The 16,218-nt window shown below is 37.1% G+C and overlaps 3 protein-coding genes across 3 annotated transcripts; 2 read left to right on the top strand and 1 right to left on the bottom strand.

Annotated features, from left to right (window-relative positions):
* Window positions 1–1,429: 1,429 nt before the first annotated feature.
* Window positions 1,430–2,196, top strand: LOC119997884 (basic leucine zipper 43-like). Its single transcript, XM_038845111.1, has one exon. The coding sequence runs from the start codon at window positions 1,466–1,468 to the stop codon at window positions 1,991–1,993; it is 528 nt and encodes a 175-aa protein (XP_038701039.1). The 5' UTR covers window positions 1,430–1,465; the 3' UTR covers window positions 1,994–2,196.
* A 2,475-nt stretch (window positions 2,197–4,671) lies between these two features.
* LOC119996727 (6-phosphogluconate dehydrogenase, decarboxylating 2-like) lies at window positions 4,672–7,326 on the top strand. Its single transcript, XM_038843468.1, has 2 exons — window positions 4,672–4,856; window positions 5,521–7,326. Exon 2 carries the CDS (start codon window positions 5,527–5,529, stop codon window positions 6,991–6,993), a length of 1,467 nt encoding a protein of 488 aa, XP_038699396.1. The 5' UTR covers window positions 4,672–4,856; window positions 5,521–5,526; the 3' UTR covers window positions 6,994–7,326.
* On the bottom strand, window positions 7,095–10,241 carry LOC119996728 (protein SOB FIVE-LIKE 3-like). The gene has a single exon (XM_038843469.1). The coding sequence runs from the start codon at window positions 8,825–8,827 to the stop codon at window positions 8,402–8,404; it is 426 nt and encodes a 141-aa protein (XP_038699397.1). The 5' UTR covers window positions 8,828–10,241; the 3' UTR covers window positions 7,095–8,401.
* Window positions 10,242–16,218: the final 5,977 nt, after the last annotated feature.

Raw genomic sequence — 16,218 nt, 5'->3', positions numbered from 1 at the left:
TTAAATATTACGTATGCTATAGCATGCCACACTATGAACACGACCAAAAAGGGCTCCATAATTGGATCATATGTGTGGTGAAAAAAATAATAAAAATGGTGATTAGGGTAAAGTAATTTTTTTTTTAGCTCATGTCGTTTTGTTTCAAAAGAAGTGGTCGTTGAGTCATTAAGTAGTCCTTCCCCTCCATGTAATCCTTCCTAAAAGTAATTATAGTTATTCGAATGGCAACCTTTTCTAATTAATCACACAAACCCTCACGTCACAAATGTGCTATATATATTGGGTTGAGATTATATTAAGGTAAAAACGATCACATCCATGCTGTTAATTAAAATATTGATACTACTTTTGACATCTTTTTTTCCTTCATTCAATTGAAAATTTTAGAATCTATACTTCTTCGAGTGATTCAAGAGTCATCTTAACAATTATATTCTTAAACAATAGAGTTAGTTATTGATGAATATCTCCGCGCGAGATATTCAAGTTTGACTCATTACATTGACATACATTCTGGATTTGTTCATACAATATGATATGGTAAAAACTACATGCATATATATAAATTTGTTCCAGACACTGCACCACTGACACGATAAATAATTTGATAGAGTGATATGGTGTAAAAAAATATGGTAGAGTGATGTGGTAAATCTCTCTAGTTGTTGGATGCGAATTCCAAATTCTAGAGAATTACAAAGCCCCCAAAACCGTAGTATATGAGGGAGGGACTGTGCTAGAATATTGCTATTGTTGTTTGGGTGTCATCCCATCACATTAAACTTTTGGATTCAATGACTCTTTCTTGATTTCTATTTGGCATTAACATACACCAGATCTTAGAAAGATTGGTTGACATATTAGCTTCCTTACCCCCACTAATATAATAGTTGTACTCTCCACATTATCAACTCCTCTCTCTCTCTCTCTCTCTCTCTCTCTCTCTCTCTCTCTCTCTCTCTCTCTCTCTCTCTCTCTCTCTCTCTCTCTCTCTCTCTCTCTCTCTCTCTCTCTCTCTCTCTCTCATGTAAGCAATAATTTTTGATTCTTAAGATGATTATCCACAACTAAACCCTCAATGCCCATGTCTCCATGTTCGCACTAACGTCACCGAGCCACATACATACATCCAATCATCTACTTATAGAGAGAGAGAGAGAGAGGTCTAGAGAGAGAAATTAGGGTATGTATGTATATATAGACCTATAATATTAGTGTATGGTGTAAACCCTATATGCATAAACATGATCTATTGATCCGCATGCCATGTTAGTGGAGTAAGATTTGAGAGAAACTTGTCCAATATGGCTCCAAAATTTCCAACACGAATGGGCCAGGCCCACTAGATCCTTGTTTTTCCCCTCTATAAAATGTCATTGCTTCTCAAACACAAACTTATTCAATCTCAAAAAACATTTTTGCATATACATTTTTCTCTCAGTTTCACAGTAAAGAGCTAGCAATGCAGCCAAGTGAAGTCACAGGACTCCACTACCTAATCCCTTCAAACCCATCTCCATATTCATCTCATTTTGGCATGATCACCCCCCAAACCACCAACATGCCACCAACATATCAAATTAACAGGATTGGTAATTACATTAACCACCCATTATACAATAACATCCAAGAAATCAGTTCACAATCATCTGGGTTTAGTGGCAATTCAACATCGGATGAAGCAGATGAGCAGCAGCAGAGCATAATCAATGAGAGAAAACAGAGGAGGATGATATCAAACAGAGAATCAGCGCGACGATCGCGTATGAGGAAGCAGAAACACCTTGATGAGCTTTGGTCACAAGTTGTTTGGTTGAGGAATGAGAATCACCAGCTGATTGATAAGCTCAACCATGTCTCTGAGTCTCATGACAAGGCTCTTCAAGAGAATTCTCAGCTCAAAGAAGAAGCAACCGAGCTTCGACAAATGATTTCGGATATGCAATTAAACAGTCCTTACTCTGCCTTCAAAGACCTTGAAGATGTTTGATTCTTCAATAATTAAGCACAGGCAGTGATGTTTTACTTCTCATCTTCTATTGTTTTTTTCTTGCTTCTTCTGTTTTGATTTGAAGTCAAACAACCCTTGTCTCTGCTTCAATATTAGCTGTATCCGACCGGATAATTAATTAGAGTTGCAATAACCTGTTTTTAGCTTATCATTTACATCTATATGTGCTCAATCATGTTATAATTAAACACCAAGTTGGGACAATATATACATATACATATATATATAGTCCTACTTTCTTGAAAACTCTGTCAAGTTGGTTTGCTACCACTTCAGAGTGATTTAATCACGATAGATGTACGCAGTCTTACCCCAACATTGCAAAAAACACCTAAACCAAGACTTGACCTATGTTCACAACAAACGTACGCAATCTTACTCCAACATTGTAAAAACACTAAACCAAGGCTCGTCCTATCCTATGTTCATGATAGATGTACGCATTTTTACCCCAGCATTGCAAAAACACTTAAACCAAGGCTCATCCTACGTTCACGACAGATGTACGCAGTCTTACCTCAGCATTGCAAAAACACCTAAACCAAGCCTCGTGCTACGTTCATGAAAACTATTTCATGATAATATGGGTTTGGAAATAAAAATCTACTAATTATTGTAGAAGAAAAGTAAATTAATAATGATGATGATGATGATGATGATAATATTCTCAGGTGTGCTAGATAGATAGCACAGGGAGAGACATAAGTGGGAGAGTTGGACATGACGTAGAGGAACATGCAAAAGGGTGGGTGGACTGGTGGGGTTACTAAAACAAGAACAACATTTGCAAAAGGTATCCACATGCACTGCTTCTATCTTCCTCAACTGAACTCAACATGGAATAATACTACATTTCTTCATCATTTTTGGTGATCGAGAACTCAGTGAAGAACCTGTTAGATATTCCTAAACACAACGTTTTGCTAATCGCTCTAGGGTGGGCAAGTTGGCTAGCAATGTCAAATCTTTTTAGTTGGGGAACTCGAGTTCGACTTATTAGATTCATATTCTTAGTTATCATAATGGGGTTTGAAGAGAGCGGAACGATCCAAATATCTAAGATCCGTACAGTTATCTCATTACAAAATCTATAAAAATGAACAAAAGTACTATGTGAAGATGCAATGCAAAAGAAAAAAGATTCCAAATCTCATTAGGCATGATAAGATATAATAATTGAAAGTGTATTGCAGTACTACCTTCCATGATGTAGCAGTACTGGGAATCTTAAAATTCATTATTGGCTAACCAATTTTATGAAAAGCCCATGACAAACAGCCAACAAAGCCCAAAGTTGTTGGCTTTTTGACCTTATCTTTTTTACACAACTTTATTAGTGACAACTTAGAACAAGAAAATGGAGCACAACCTATGTGAGAAAAATGATCTATGAAAGACATTATCTTCCCTAAATGACCCAAGACACAAAAGAAGTTGGGAAAGAAGCTTTAGTAATACAATTCTTGTACAACAATGTTTTTTTCTACGTAATGTCTGACAACGACACCATACAAATTTATCCTTTGAACATCTGATATGAGCCTAAACTCGAATTGTGAGGCTTCTGCGCACATATTGCACGACAATGTCAGTCAATGATATTTTAAAGATTGCTCACCTCACTCACATAAATTATTGTAACATGATTCCCTCAATTATTGATAAATCTCCTCTATCATGGGAGGCTTTTTTGACCATTCCAATATGGTTTGGGCTTTTATTATATGATATGTATGAAAGTTTTTGAATCCTATCTTGTTTGAATGTTCAACCTTATTTAGCTAAGTTTTCCGCCATGTAGTGCAAAAGCTTTACTTTCTTTATATCTTTTTTTTTGTTCGAAAAAGGGGTTTGCTTTATATTAATCAAGATAAAGAGCAAAAGACTACTATGCAGCAAAGAGATTGATTGAAGGCAGGCATTGTGGATTGAGGAGTTACTTTGCGTCTAAGTTTTCCTAATTATCTGCAATAAAGTAAATCAATTTCTGGATCTTGTAGTCTTTAGCCCATTTCACCTTTGGTGAGCTTCAATTGAGCCGAGCCCATCATCTCTAGCTCAAGTCCATCATATTGGGCCTAAACCCAACACAACCTAATTAATTTTAGTTCATCAAAACAAAGTACCCACTATAAAGAATATTCTTATTCTTGGCTTAAAACTATGTTTATGGTATGGTCAACAGTAGTGGGTGGTGGACACTGAAAGGTCACCCTTCAAACCAATCTCCCAATGGAGTTATAAATAATAAAAAAAAACCTAAATTGCCAATACTTTAAAGCCAACCATTGAGAAAAACACATAGTTAAGTCATGTATTGGAAGGGATTAGACTTGATGGACCAACCTTACTGATCCTAAACTACCACCAACCCCTCACTTATAGAAGATGAAGCAAGATTTCAAACATGGTTTCATTGACAAACATATTTCAAGACACACCTCTGGTTCCTTCTAATAAAACCCAAAATATTATAAATAAATAACCAATTCAATAAAAATTATGATTCCATCAACAAATAATAATAGCCGTTGATTTTGCCACGTCACCACCAAAATGGCGCGCTCTCCAAAATCAGCCAATCAGGCGTGAATTTTACTTTGTTGAGGAATTCACACCCACGGACCCACCCACTCTCACAGTCTCACCTACCAAAACAGGGGAGGCGAATTTGACCGCGTCTGCTCCAAGCTATATACATTATTGAAATCTCATCGCAGAGTGGTTGGGTTTTGTCTACTTGTCAGAACCCAGATCTGTGATTTTGCTGGGTTTTGCGTAATTCGTCCAGAGTTCGGATTCAATTTCATCAATTAAGAGAATCAAAGGACGATAATATCAGGTTTTGGATTCTCTTATATCTTGCCCTTTTAAGGGTATGTTGGTTGAGGATTTTACTTTTTGTTCGTTCGCTTGTTTATGGATTACTGTTAGAAATGTGAGTTAGAATCTTCACACTTTGTTCTTCCAAGTTTTGATCTTGATCTTTTTAGTCTCACGCATACCTTCTTTTTTTATTTGATATTTATGGGTTAAACTTGGAAAGTATCGATGTGGATTTGCTTTTCTATGCAACTTATCCGCTGAAGTCACTAGTTACATTTTCCTTTCAGTTTAATAATGATCTGGTGCTTGTAAGCCGAGTTTGCAGTAAGTGTACCTTTTCTTTTCTACGTATTGCTTGTTGGTGTGTATATGTCTGATTTCTATGTTGAATCGCCTGCTAGAGTCAGATCCTTCTGACATGAGAAACAAGTGTGCTAATCAAAGAATCAGTTTTTCTATGAAAGATGCTGGAATTGTTTATTATGCTTGGGACCCCTTATAATTCGTTATTCAATATGTGAAATGTTATCTTGAGTGGTGGACTGCATTCTGAGATCAAGCATGGTTCCTTGCACAATTACAATGAAAAAGTTGCGTCGCACTAAAAAGGTTCATTTGTTCTCCTGTAATTTTGTATCTATCTTAAACTTATCTCATGATCTATGACAAACATTGGACAGAAAACTATGGCTGCACCTCCGAAGCCTACAAGAATTGGCCTTGCTGGTCTTGCCGTCATGGGTCAAAATCTTGCCCTCAACATTGCAGAAAAGGGCTTCCCCATCTCTGTGTATAACCGAACTACATCCAAAGTTGATGAGACTGTTGAACGGGCTAAAAGAGAAGGGGATCTTCCTGTATTTGGCTTCCATGATCCAGAATCTTTTGTTCACTCAATCCAAAAGCCTCGGGTAATAATCATGCTGGTTAAGGCGGGAGCAGCTGTTGATCAGACCATAAAGACTCTCTCTGCTTACATGGAGAAAGGTGATTGTATCATTGATGGGGGTAACGAGTGGTATGAGAATACTGAGAGGAGAGAGAAAGAAGTGGCTGAATTGGGTTTGCTATACCTTGGAATGGGAGTTTCAGGTGGTGAGGAGGGTGCACGAAATGGACCCTCTTTGATGCCTGGTGGATCTTATGAGGCTTATAAGTACATTGCAGACATTGTGCTGAAGGTTGCAGCTCAAGTTCCAGACAGTGGCCCCTGCGTGACCTATATTGGCAAAGGTGGATCTGGAAACTTTGTCAAGATGGTTCATAATGGAATTGAATATGGTGACATGCAGCTGATTGCAGAGGCTTACGACATACTAAAATCAGTTGGAAAGCTGTCCAATGAAGAACTGAGAAGTGTTTTTACTGAATGGAACAAGGGGGAGCTTCTGAGCTTCTTGATTGAAATCACTGCTGATATATTTGGTATTAAGGATGATAAGGGAGATGGATACTTAGTTGACAAAGTTTTGGATAAGACTGGTATGAAGGGCACTGGTAAGTGGACTGTACAGCAAGCTGCTGATTTATCAGTCGCAGCTCCCACAATTGCATCTTCTCTGGATGGAAGGTTCCTTAGTGGGCTAAAGGAGGAAAGGGTTGCAGCTGCAAAAGTTTTCAAGTCTGGTGGCTTTGGTGATATCTTGGCTGACCAAGAAGTGGACAAGGCAACGTTGATTGACGATGTGAGGAAAGCTCTTTATGCATCAAAGATATGTAGCTATGCTCAGGGGATGAATCTGATCCGTGCAAAGAGTATTGAGCAGGGATGGGACTTGAAACTGGGGGAACTGGCTAGGATTTGGAAGGGGGGTTGCATCATCCGAGCCATCTTTCTGGACAGAATAAAGAAAGCATACGATAGGAATCCTGATCTTGCAAATCTCCTTGTTGATCCTGAGTTTGCAAAGGAAATCATTGAGCGACAGTCTGCATGGCGAAAAGTGGTATGCCTTGCTATTAACTCAGGAATCAGCACCCCAGGTATGTCTGCTAGTCTTGCTTATTTTGACTCCTACCGGAGGGAAAGACTGCCGGCTAATCTGGTCCAAGCTCAACGTGATTATTTCGGTGCTCATACATACGAGAGGATTGATGTGGAAGGATCTTTCCATACTGAATGGTTCAAGATTGCCAAACAGCTTAAGGATTAAGCCTTTGGTATTTCTCTTATAATAACTCTCAATATGGATGATAACTTTATGCTTTGGAATCTATGCCGGTAGAGTTTGCTCAATCACCATTTGGTAAAGACTAAAGAGCTATCAAAATTGGACTCAAAATCCATGTTACGAATAAACATTGCTGTACTTTTGTTTGTTATAATTGTGTCTTGGCAGATCTGCCCTCCTTTCATGTTTAGATTTGAACTTCTTTTGAGTTTTTCCCGCTTAAAAGAAATTTGTTTATCACTATGGGTGATAGTGCTGTTAAATCTTAATCCCTGAAACAAGAAATTATTGAGGAGAAGATTGGTATTTTAATCATTTGGCTGCTACTCTTATTTTTCTTAAGAAATTTGTTTATCACTGTGGGTGACATTGCAGTTAAATTTTATTTCCTGAAACAAGAAATTACTCAGGTAAAGATTGGTATTTTAATCATGTGGTGCTACTCTTATTTTTCTTATTTTCATTAATCTACTTCTTTCCCTGTCTCAATAATCTTATATTTAGATTGCATTCCAAAAAAATAAAATAAAATAAGATAAACAATTTTTGTGCACAAGGCTCGCAGTGGGCAGGGTCGGGGACAAGCAGAATGTACGCAAACCTTGCTCCCACATAATATTTAGAGGTTGTTTTTAGGAATTCAACATATGACCTAGGTTGCACCCCTGCAACTCTATCACTGGACCATGGACCATATGTTCATCTGTGCGTTCCAAAAATTTTTTTTTTTTAAAAAAATCTTATTTGTTTATTGGTGCTTCTTATGCATATTTGCGCATAAAACATGTTTAATTTTCAGTTTTTCTCTCACATCCTGACTGATGTCAATATCTCCTGCTGATTAGCTTTTAAGTTTTAACGTGTCTTACATTTGACAATTGTTGGAAAGAACATTTTTGCGGTCTTCATGTTCTGTAGAATAAGTTTATGTTAGGAACCAGATACTTTTTAATTGATTCCCATATCAATATATAGTACTGGGATCCTAGTGATTATGTAATTGAGAAATAGTGAATATGTTGATGCATAACACATCTGAATTGTGAACCGTAAAGCTTTTACATAGTGCATGCGGTAAATGGTTAAACAATATTTTTCTTTTTTTATCTCTTCCAGATTAAAGTAATATGGACGTTTGCACTATTGACTACAATGCAGAGAGCTTGTTATTCTAAGATGAGTACAAGGGAGAAAAATACAGAAGCTTTTCCGCTGACATTGCTTTTTAGTTTTTGCTCTATGTTGTTGTCTGTTTGTCCCATTGGATTCTGATAATTGGTCTTTAATGCCATCCTTACTGTTAATGCTATCATCTCATTGTATTTACTATATAGATGCTGTTGGCAATGTGCTAAACATTCCCGGCAAATATACAGCCCATACTCGCGATTTACTTAGCTGTTGCATACTTGCATTTGCATCCATCTGTGGATTGGACATTTTTAGTATTTCTTAAAAGCGCGGAATTTTCCTTCACCTCTGGCATTATTTTCATCGTTTCTCCTCTCTTTTTTTGCTTGATTTCTTGGTGGAAGAATTTATCATGCTTAGAACCTGTCTTTCCATAGTTATTTCTGTAGTTAGTTAATTTTTGTTGATGACTTGGGCCAGAGGAAGCATCAGAAGCCATTGAATCATCACTTTCTTTCTCAGGGTCATCAGTATTTCTGTCATCTTCTTCTATATGTCTATCACTGTTGTCATCACCAGTGCACTCTTCATCATCTTTTCCCATGGGAGAGGTAATGTACATTGTCCACCCAGATTCGCTGCTGCTACATCCTTCTTTGCTTGAAGCGTGCTTTGACAAGTCCATAACTGTAGGCGATAAGATCAGGCAGTGATGAAAAAATGATGAAAACTCGAAAGAGAGATAGAGGAGAGGGAAAAGAGGGAAGGTGTCACTTGTTGAAGTTGGTAAGACACCCTATTTATAGAATGATTAGCCGAACCTACAAAAAAGTCGGTTTAACGAACTTAAAATTTCCAATTAAGAATGGAAGAATTGACCTGAAATAGAGTGTAATTGGGTGGGTGGGTGGCTTCTCTGCATATCAACAATAATTTTGATTTCATGTCACTATTATCCTAGATGAAAAACCAGCTCTTACTGCAGATTGCAGATGAGCCCATTCCACAGACATGAGAATATCTCTTTCAAGCTCAGACTGCTGTCGCGGAAGCTGAATGCAGATGAACCCATTCGTCGAGACTGGAAGAGTAGTATGAGACCCATGTCCTTGAGCATGTTAGTATATAGATTTCCCACTCATTCTCCATCTTTCATGGCTTTACTTCTCTCTTTCTCTTGTCATGAGCTTCTTTTGGATGGAAATCCAGCTGGTTTGTGGTTTCTCTAGATTAGAATAGTTGAAATGAATCATTGTAGTATCTGTTTGCTTTTGTTTCTGTCCAACTTTTTGTCTGCTAAGGAAGCTGGCGACCGTCTTCTTCTATATGGAATCAGAACACAACATGATTGTCATCATTTTTAAAAGGAAACCGTTTTTTCTTCAATTGATTCTACTTTTTTTTGGTTCTGACTTGTGTCATTACAGTAAAATAGGGAAACTCACTTGTGTAAATTCATGATCTTTTAGGTCATAAAGAAGATCAGACTGCATAGACTCCAACTCCATTAAGCGGTTGGAGTTTTTGAAAATGTTGCTTTCATCATCTTATATGCATCAATGTGTTAAACATAGAAATCTGTCTTTTCAGTTTTGTTTTCTGAATGGTCGGGACATTCTGTGTTTCTTGTGTTGTTCTGATAACCAGTGTGAGCAATCCTATGCTGCACCAGCACCATTATATGATCTATTACAAAAGAGTAGACTTGGACACAGCATTACAGAGTTGGTCTAAAACGAAGGGCAGGGGTCGAATTCCATAGCCGAGTTGTCAAAAGGGCTTCATGGAGCTCCTATTCCTAACCATTTTGGGAGCGGGAGAAGGTTGTCCTGGAACAAGTATGTGTCCAATTCACCAGTAAAGAAATTGTGCACTTGGTACAGGGTATTGAGTGCATACCTACTACGCACATAGCAAGCTATCCCGAACCACAGCGACAAGGAAACCTTCTTTTGGCGCGTCATGAGCTTGAGCTGGAGTTGGAAAATATTTGTGGTGTGGGGCTTGATTTTTGTTTTCTGGGCCTGCACTTGTTTTGGTAACCAAGAAAAACATCGGGCTTGTTTATTTTGGATAGTCAAGTTGGGATAAACTCAGGCCTTTTTTAAGGAAAACTTTAGTCACACCCCACTTTTTACTAAAGACACCCCGTCAACTGAGTTTTATAAGGGATGGTCAACTCAAATTGGGGTGTCTTTAGTAAAAGGTGGGGTGTGACTAAAGTTTTCCCTTTTTTAACATGTCCTGAGTTAGAGCTGACTTTTTTTGGTAACCGAGAGCAACATTGGGCTTGTCTATTTGGATAGTAAAGTTGGGCCTAAACTCGGGCTTTTTTTTGATACATCCTGAGTTGTAAGTGAATTTTTTTGGTAACCGAAAATGATATCTGGCTTGTCTATTTTTGTGGTCAAGTTGGGCCTAAATTAGAACCGAACAGGTCGCGCACACAACTTGCATAGATAAATTAAGCTGAGGCCGCGCGCACGACCTAATGGAGATATATCCCACTGGAGATCGGACCACGAAAACCTTACAAACATACGTCCTTGGCCAAAGCCGATGACCATTGGGTTATCCCAGTTTGGTTGAGGCTGTTCTGCACATGGTCAATAGATGATCTAGACTATACAACTTTTGTGCCTCCCACTGTATTTTAATGATAAACATGAGACGCATTGTGACCTGGAATATACATATATACATACATAGGATAGGATATATCTCATCTTTTTGGTGTCAAAGCTAGTTAGGTTTGCTGTCACAAAGTGGCTTCCACTACCAACAGTGACAAAGAGTGCCTTTTTGTAGACAGTCCAACCGGACATGATTGAAATTCATTTTGCGTCTCCAGGTCGCCGCGTCCACTAACAAAACCATTATCATAAAAAAAAAAAACCCTACTTTTCCTACATCACCACAAACCTTAAAATACTACCCAATTATGGTGTTCACCAGCCCAAAATGCCCTAATAACCAATGAATTCTTCAGCTTTCGAAATCAAGATGTTGTCATCTCCGGTTTTTTTTAAGGCCAGTAGTTTATTAAATTTCAAATAATAAGTGTAACCCAAAACCACCACGAAGGCTCGGAGAATACAACTCACATGGAGTGCGGCCCTTTTGACTTGGTAGCAGGTCTCCTCATGTATAGGCCAGGTTTAAAACGACCAGCGGAAAAAGATCGACAATCGCGAAAAAGAAGAAGAAGACATATTGGGTTGAGATCGATGGAGATTGAGATGGAAAAACAACTAAAGATCATGGTAAATGAGTTGTATTCAACTGCACTTGACGTTGAAGACCTCTAAAAGCACCGTTTGAGAAATCTCCAAAAGAACTTTCAAGATCCCCAAAAATAGATATTATTCCTTTAATACATGTTAGCTAGGGTTTAGCCTTAAGAAAATTGTTTCTGTTATGACAGTCACATTCTCATCAACTAATGTGTAGTAAAATTTGATGAACATGAAGAAGAACTCACAACATAATTACATATTATCCCACAAAAAGAAGCGAAACAGAGCAACAAAACTCTCACACAAAGACAGCATCATCATTAAAAGAAACCAAACATATTGGGTCAAAAATTTTGTGGGTGTTTGTCTATGACACGCACTGAATTACTAAAACGGCAAGAAATCTATACTTGATCACAACAAACCAAGGCTGTTGAAGAAGAAGAAGAAGAAGAAGTGATTGGTGTAGCTATGTACGTGGGCTTGTCGTCTCCGGCCATGATAACAACAAGCTTAGGCTCCATATCAATGACTCTGTTCACAGGTTTTGATGCTGATTTGAGTTGCTCATCGTCAACAGTTGATGAATTGTTGGAGATCTTTTTGAGGGAGCATGCAAGCATGATTAAGGCTACGGATATGAGTAACATCATTAAACCCAAGCCCCCAAAAAGATAAGGTATTGGAGATCTCCATATATTTGTTGTTGATGTAGAACTTGTTGGCCTCATATTTCTCTCTGTTCCAATACTCTGTTTCTCTCTGTTTTTTGTGGTTTGATTGGAAGTGAAATGATAAGGGTAGTTGGTGGTTGATGAATTTATAGACTTGGGATTTTGACGTGGGCAGGATTTGGAAAGTTGGATTACATTTTTGCCCTTGTAGAAGTGAAAAGAAGATCCTTTGTGCTATTTGTAGATGCCTTACAAAACTCGTTCATAAAATCTCTAATTAGGGTTATGAATGAATAGGATGACTCACAAGTTACTTGAGGGTGGTTCTATAAGGGCTTAACACGGATTCTATTAGTAAAAAATTGAGTTTGAGTTTGATTTAAAACTCGTTTACTATTGAGATTTGTGAACGCTCTAGATAGTTTGAGAGTAACGTGATTCATGTAGTAAATATGCTGAGTATTGATTAAAAAGAGTGATTTGATACAAATACCCAAAATTTATATTAAAGTAAATAGTCGATCATTGCCTATAAAGTGAGGGAATTTAGAAAGATAAATTTGAAGTTAACTAATTAGTGGGAATGAGTTGGATAATTAAGTAGTGGGTTAGTGAACTTGCATGATCAAATAAGGTATACAATTCTTTTGAGCACAATTTACATATTAACATGGTGGTAACCCAATATTTTCAAAAACAAACACATTAGTCACATTGCTACAATGTTTATCTGTATATATATTTACTCCGGGTGTGGCTAGAATGTCGTTTTTGTCCTTTTATAGTATATAAAAAATTTTGTTATCATCGAGAACAACAGCAAATAACTTTTTTTTTGGATATTTGATTTGTATCTAAACTCAGACCATCAATCTCGCACATACATAAATCTCTCACATGATTGATAAAGTAAATTGGGTCAAAATCCAGCGCCTCACTACAAAGATATGTGATAATTATTTTCCGAGTACATATGATTTATTTGGTGAAGTTACCATCTATATAAGACCACGACGTGGCTCCAAATGAATAGAGTAGACAACAGAGTTTACACGTGGTTTCTCATGTCTCCCACTAAAACAAAAGGATACATATACATATACATATACATATGTCATGGCAATCCAGTTTGGGTTTGGTAATTAATTTCCGAGTCTTCCACTAGCAACAGAACTAAAGTGCACATACGACAAATTCCAAATTTAAAAATACAATTATTTATTTATTATTCTGTACATTTTGTCAAACGTAGTTGGACTAGAAGGAACTATAATGGTTGATCTAAGTCACCAAATGGATATATAATCGAAGACCAAGAAAGGTGATTTAGCTTATTATATATACCTTTTAGGTCTATTTCCATTCACCCAATTAATTCAAAATTATCGTTGCTCTATTAAATATTAACCATTGTGATAGCCTAGTGACAAATTTTTCTAGAGACAAACTGTATGGTTGGAAAATCTGGCGGCCCGAGTTTATGAAGGAAGGACTTGTAAAAGAAAATCTATCAATTTAAAAAAAAAAAAAACCAGCTAAAATAAAACCACCCAAAAGAAGAACTACAAGAAAAAAGAAACAAGTTAATAAAGATATAGAAGAATCAAAAGTAGATAGTCTCAGTTTGTCATCTTTCGATGTGGGATGTGCAAGACGACTGGTTCAGCAAGATATGTAGGGTTTTGGTCACCAGCCATGATTACTACAATTTTAGGGTCATGAGGCTCCACAGCCTCTGCAGCTACTCTTCCTTGGCTCAGCCTCTGCGAATTCCGATTCGAGCAGACCAGAATTGCCACAGCTGTAGCTGTTAGTCCCAAAATGAAAGCCAGACCAACAAAAATAAAAGCCATAGGAGAACCCCAGCATTGCAATCTTGTGCAGCCACTGCCACTGCTTGTGTTGTTCTCAGGCCTCATTTTCTTTCTTTTTTTTCTTTGCAAGACAATAGGGTTGTAAGCTATGTGATCAGCGAGTATTTATAGCACCAGTTTTCTGAAAAAAAAAAATAATGTGGTTTTTTTTGTTGGAATGACCGAAATGACCCTTCTGGTTTAGGGTTTTTGTTGTAGAAAGATTGATTCTTGCTTGTGCAGTTGTGTTGTATTGATACTTTGTGCATTTTCATTGTTTAAGAAATTTCTTTGGATTCTCACTTAGGGAAAAACCAAATTACCCTTTTACAGGTCTACCCAGTTTCTATATATATCCCGTACCCAGTTTCTATATAGATGTATTGTTGACTCATTCACATGTCATGCTGCCATACATAGTATATATACTTTAAGGAACTATTTAATTGAATTTTATCATTACAGTCAGATCCCAAATCAAGATGAGGAAGATTAAGAATTTGTTAATTAATTAAGTTTTGTCAAACTATATTCCTTGAACATGCATGTGCATCTCTCCTGTCCCAATATTGATAATTATTGAAACCCCATAACCTAATTGAGTGACATTTTCATCTCAATTTGAGAATGAATCATCCTTCAATATGCACCCGTTCGGAATCAAATTGGACATATATCGATCCATCCAGGTCGTTACAGGTTCAAATCATAGAAACAATAACTTTATGTACTCACCATATTCTCTTGGTGACTTTATGTTTATGGAGCAATTCCCTTGAAACCATGGAATGTACTAAACTAGGGTTAATAATTTTGGTAAAAAAGTTTTGTACTCATATTCTGTTGGTATGAAGAGAAGAAAGACACATACACACACACTTACCTAATTAACTTCATCAAGCCAATTATATATCAAGTTAGCTACCTACCTACTTACAGCAGACTAGTGGTGCTATAAATCTTATCTATCACTACCCATTTTTGTGTAGAAATCAAGATATCATCGTTCTTGTAGACAGAAACCAGACGTTGGTTACATATCTTATTGAATCTTGATACTGTTGATTGTCACAAACAATTCATGGAAATAACTAAGCAAGAAAGTTTGATAATAAAGCATGCAAACCCCATAATTATACATAAGCTTATATTAATTAATTCATGTTAATTGATGGGTATACATGATATCAGTGTCATTAAGCTTTATATTTTGTAAAGTTCTTGTCCATGTCCATGTCCATATTGTTGACAGAAGCACCACCAACTTCAATAACCCGCTACTAAGGAGTAGCTAGAAACGTTCATGTTTGCCCTAAATAACACAAGTGGGAGCGCCGCCTAGTGCAAAATTTGGTATTGGGCTATATCTAAATTACAATAATAATCAGAAAATCAGATTGTCAATCCAAACCCATTTTAAGATTGAAAGCCCAAAGTGGAAGCGGGTGTTCGAGAGTCCATTTGATAAGAAAGTCCGACCAAACTTCCACTACTCTTTGTTCCTGGGCCTTTCAAGCATCAATGTGGGCCCCATCTTCAACTTTTTGTATGAGTTAAGATTCAAAATTTCTTCATAAAGAGAATGAGAATGAAAGGTGGTGGAGTTGGCTAGAGAATGAATTCGTTGAGGATATCCAAACTTGACTCGACCACATCAACACACCTATTGCACTTTCAGAGGATTTTCCCTTCAATAACATCTCATCATGATCATGTGTAGTATCATGAATTTTTCTTTCACTTTTTGTTTTCTCTTATGATTCTTATTCTTTTTTCAAAAAATGTGTAGGTACATTTGTATTTAGGCTTTACTTTGCAACTATTCTTCTTTTCTTCTTCTTTTTTTTTCCTCCTTTGTTGTTATTCTTCTAAAGATCCATTGTGTGCAGGGATATTTGGTACTCAAGATAGAAGGAGAGAAAGGCCTAAAAGGCATTTCTCTTATCTGATTGGGAGGAGGGCTCAGGGGTGTTATGGAGACAAGGGTTGAGAAGAGTTAGCAAGGTGAGGTGTTTTGAGTTTAGAAACCTTATTTGTCAGAAAGACTTGGAGATGGGAGTTTGATGAGTTTTACAAAGACTTCTATACTTCCCAAATGGGTTTTTGGTGAGGGTTTGTGGGGTTTCCTTGAACCTCCCCACAACATGTCAGGGTATGTGTTGTGCTTGATTCATAGCAGACTCTGCTTTACTTAAAGTCTTTTACCTTGAATGGTACTAAAGTTGCCAGTCAAAGGCTAAAATCAATCTTCCAAAACTACAACAGGTATTTGCTTTACTTGACACAAGTATTTGAACATCAAAACCTGGGAAA

This window comes from Tripterygium wilfordii, chromosome 4 (genome assembly GCF_013401445.1).
Source record: "Tripterygium wilfordii isolate XIE 37 chromosome 4, ASM1340144v1, whole genome shotgun sequence".
In the NCBI taxonomy this organism is placed as follows: domain Eukaryota; kingdom Viridiplantae; phylum Streptophyta; class Magnoliopsida; order Celastrales; family Celastraceae; genus Tripterygium; species Tripterygium wilfordii.
This window is presented reverse-complemented; position numbering and strand designations above follow the sequence as displayed.

Excerpts from the sequence above, each read along its gene's own strand:
- LOC119996727 (XM_038843468.1), top strand. The coding sequence starts at position 5,527 with ATGGCTGCACCTCCGAAGCCTACAAGAATTGGCCTTGCTGGTCTTGCC.
- LOC119996728 (XM_038843469.1), bottom strand. The coding sequence starts at position 8,827 with ATGGACTTGTCAAAGCACGCTTCAAGCAAAGAAGGATGTAGCAGCAGC.
- LOC119997884 (XM_038845111.1), top strand. The coding sequence starts at position 1,466 with ATGCAGCCAAGTGAAGTCACAGGACTCCACTACCTAATCCCTTCAAAC.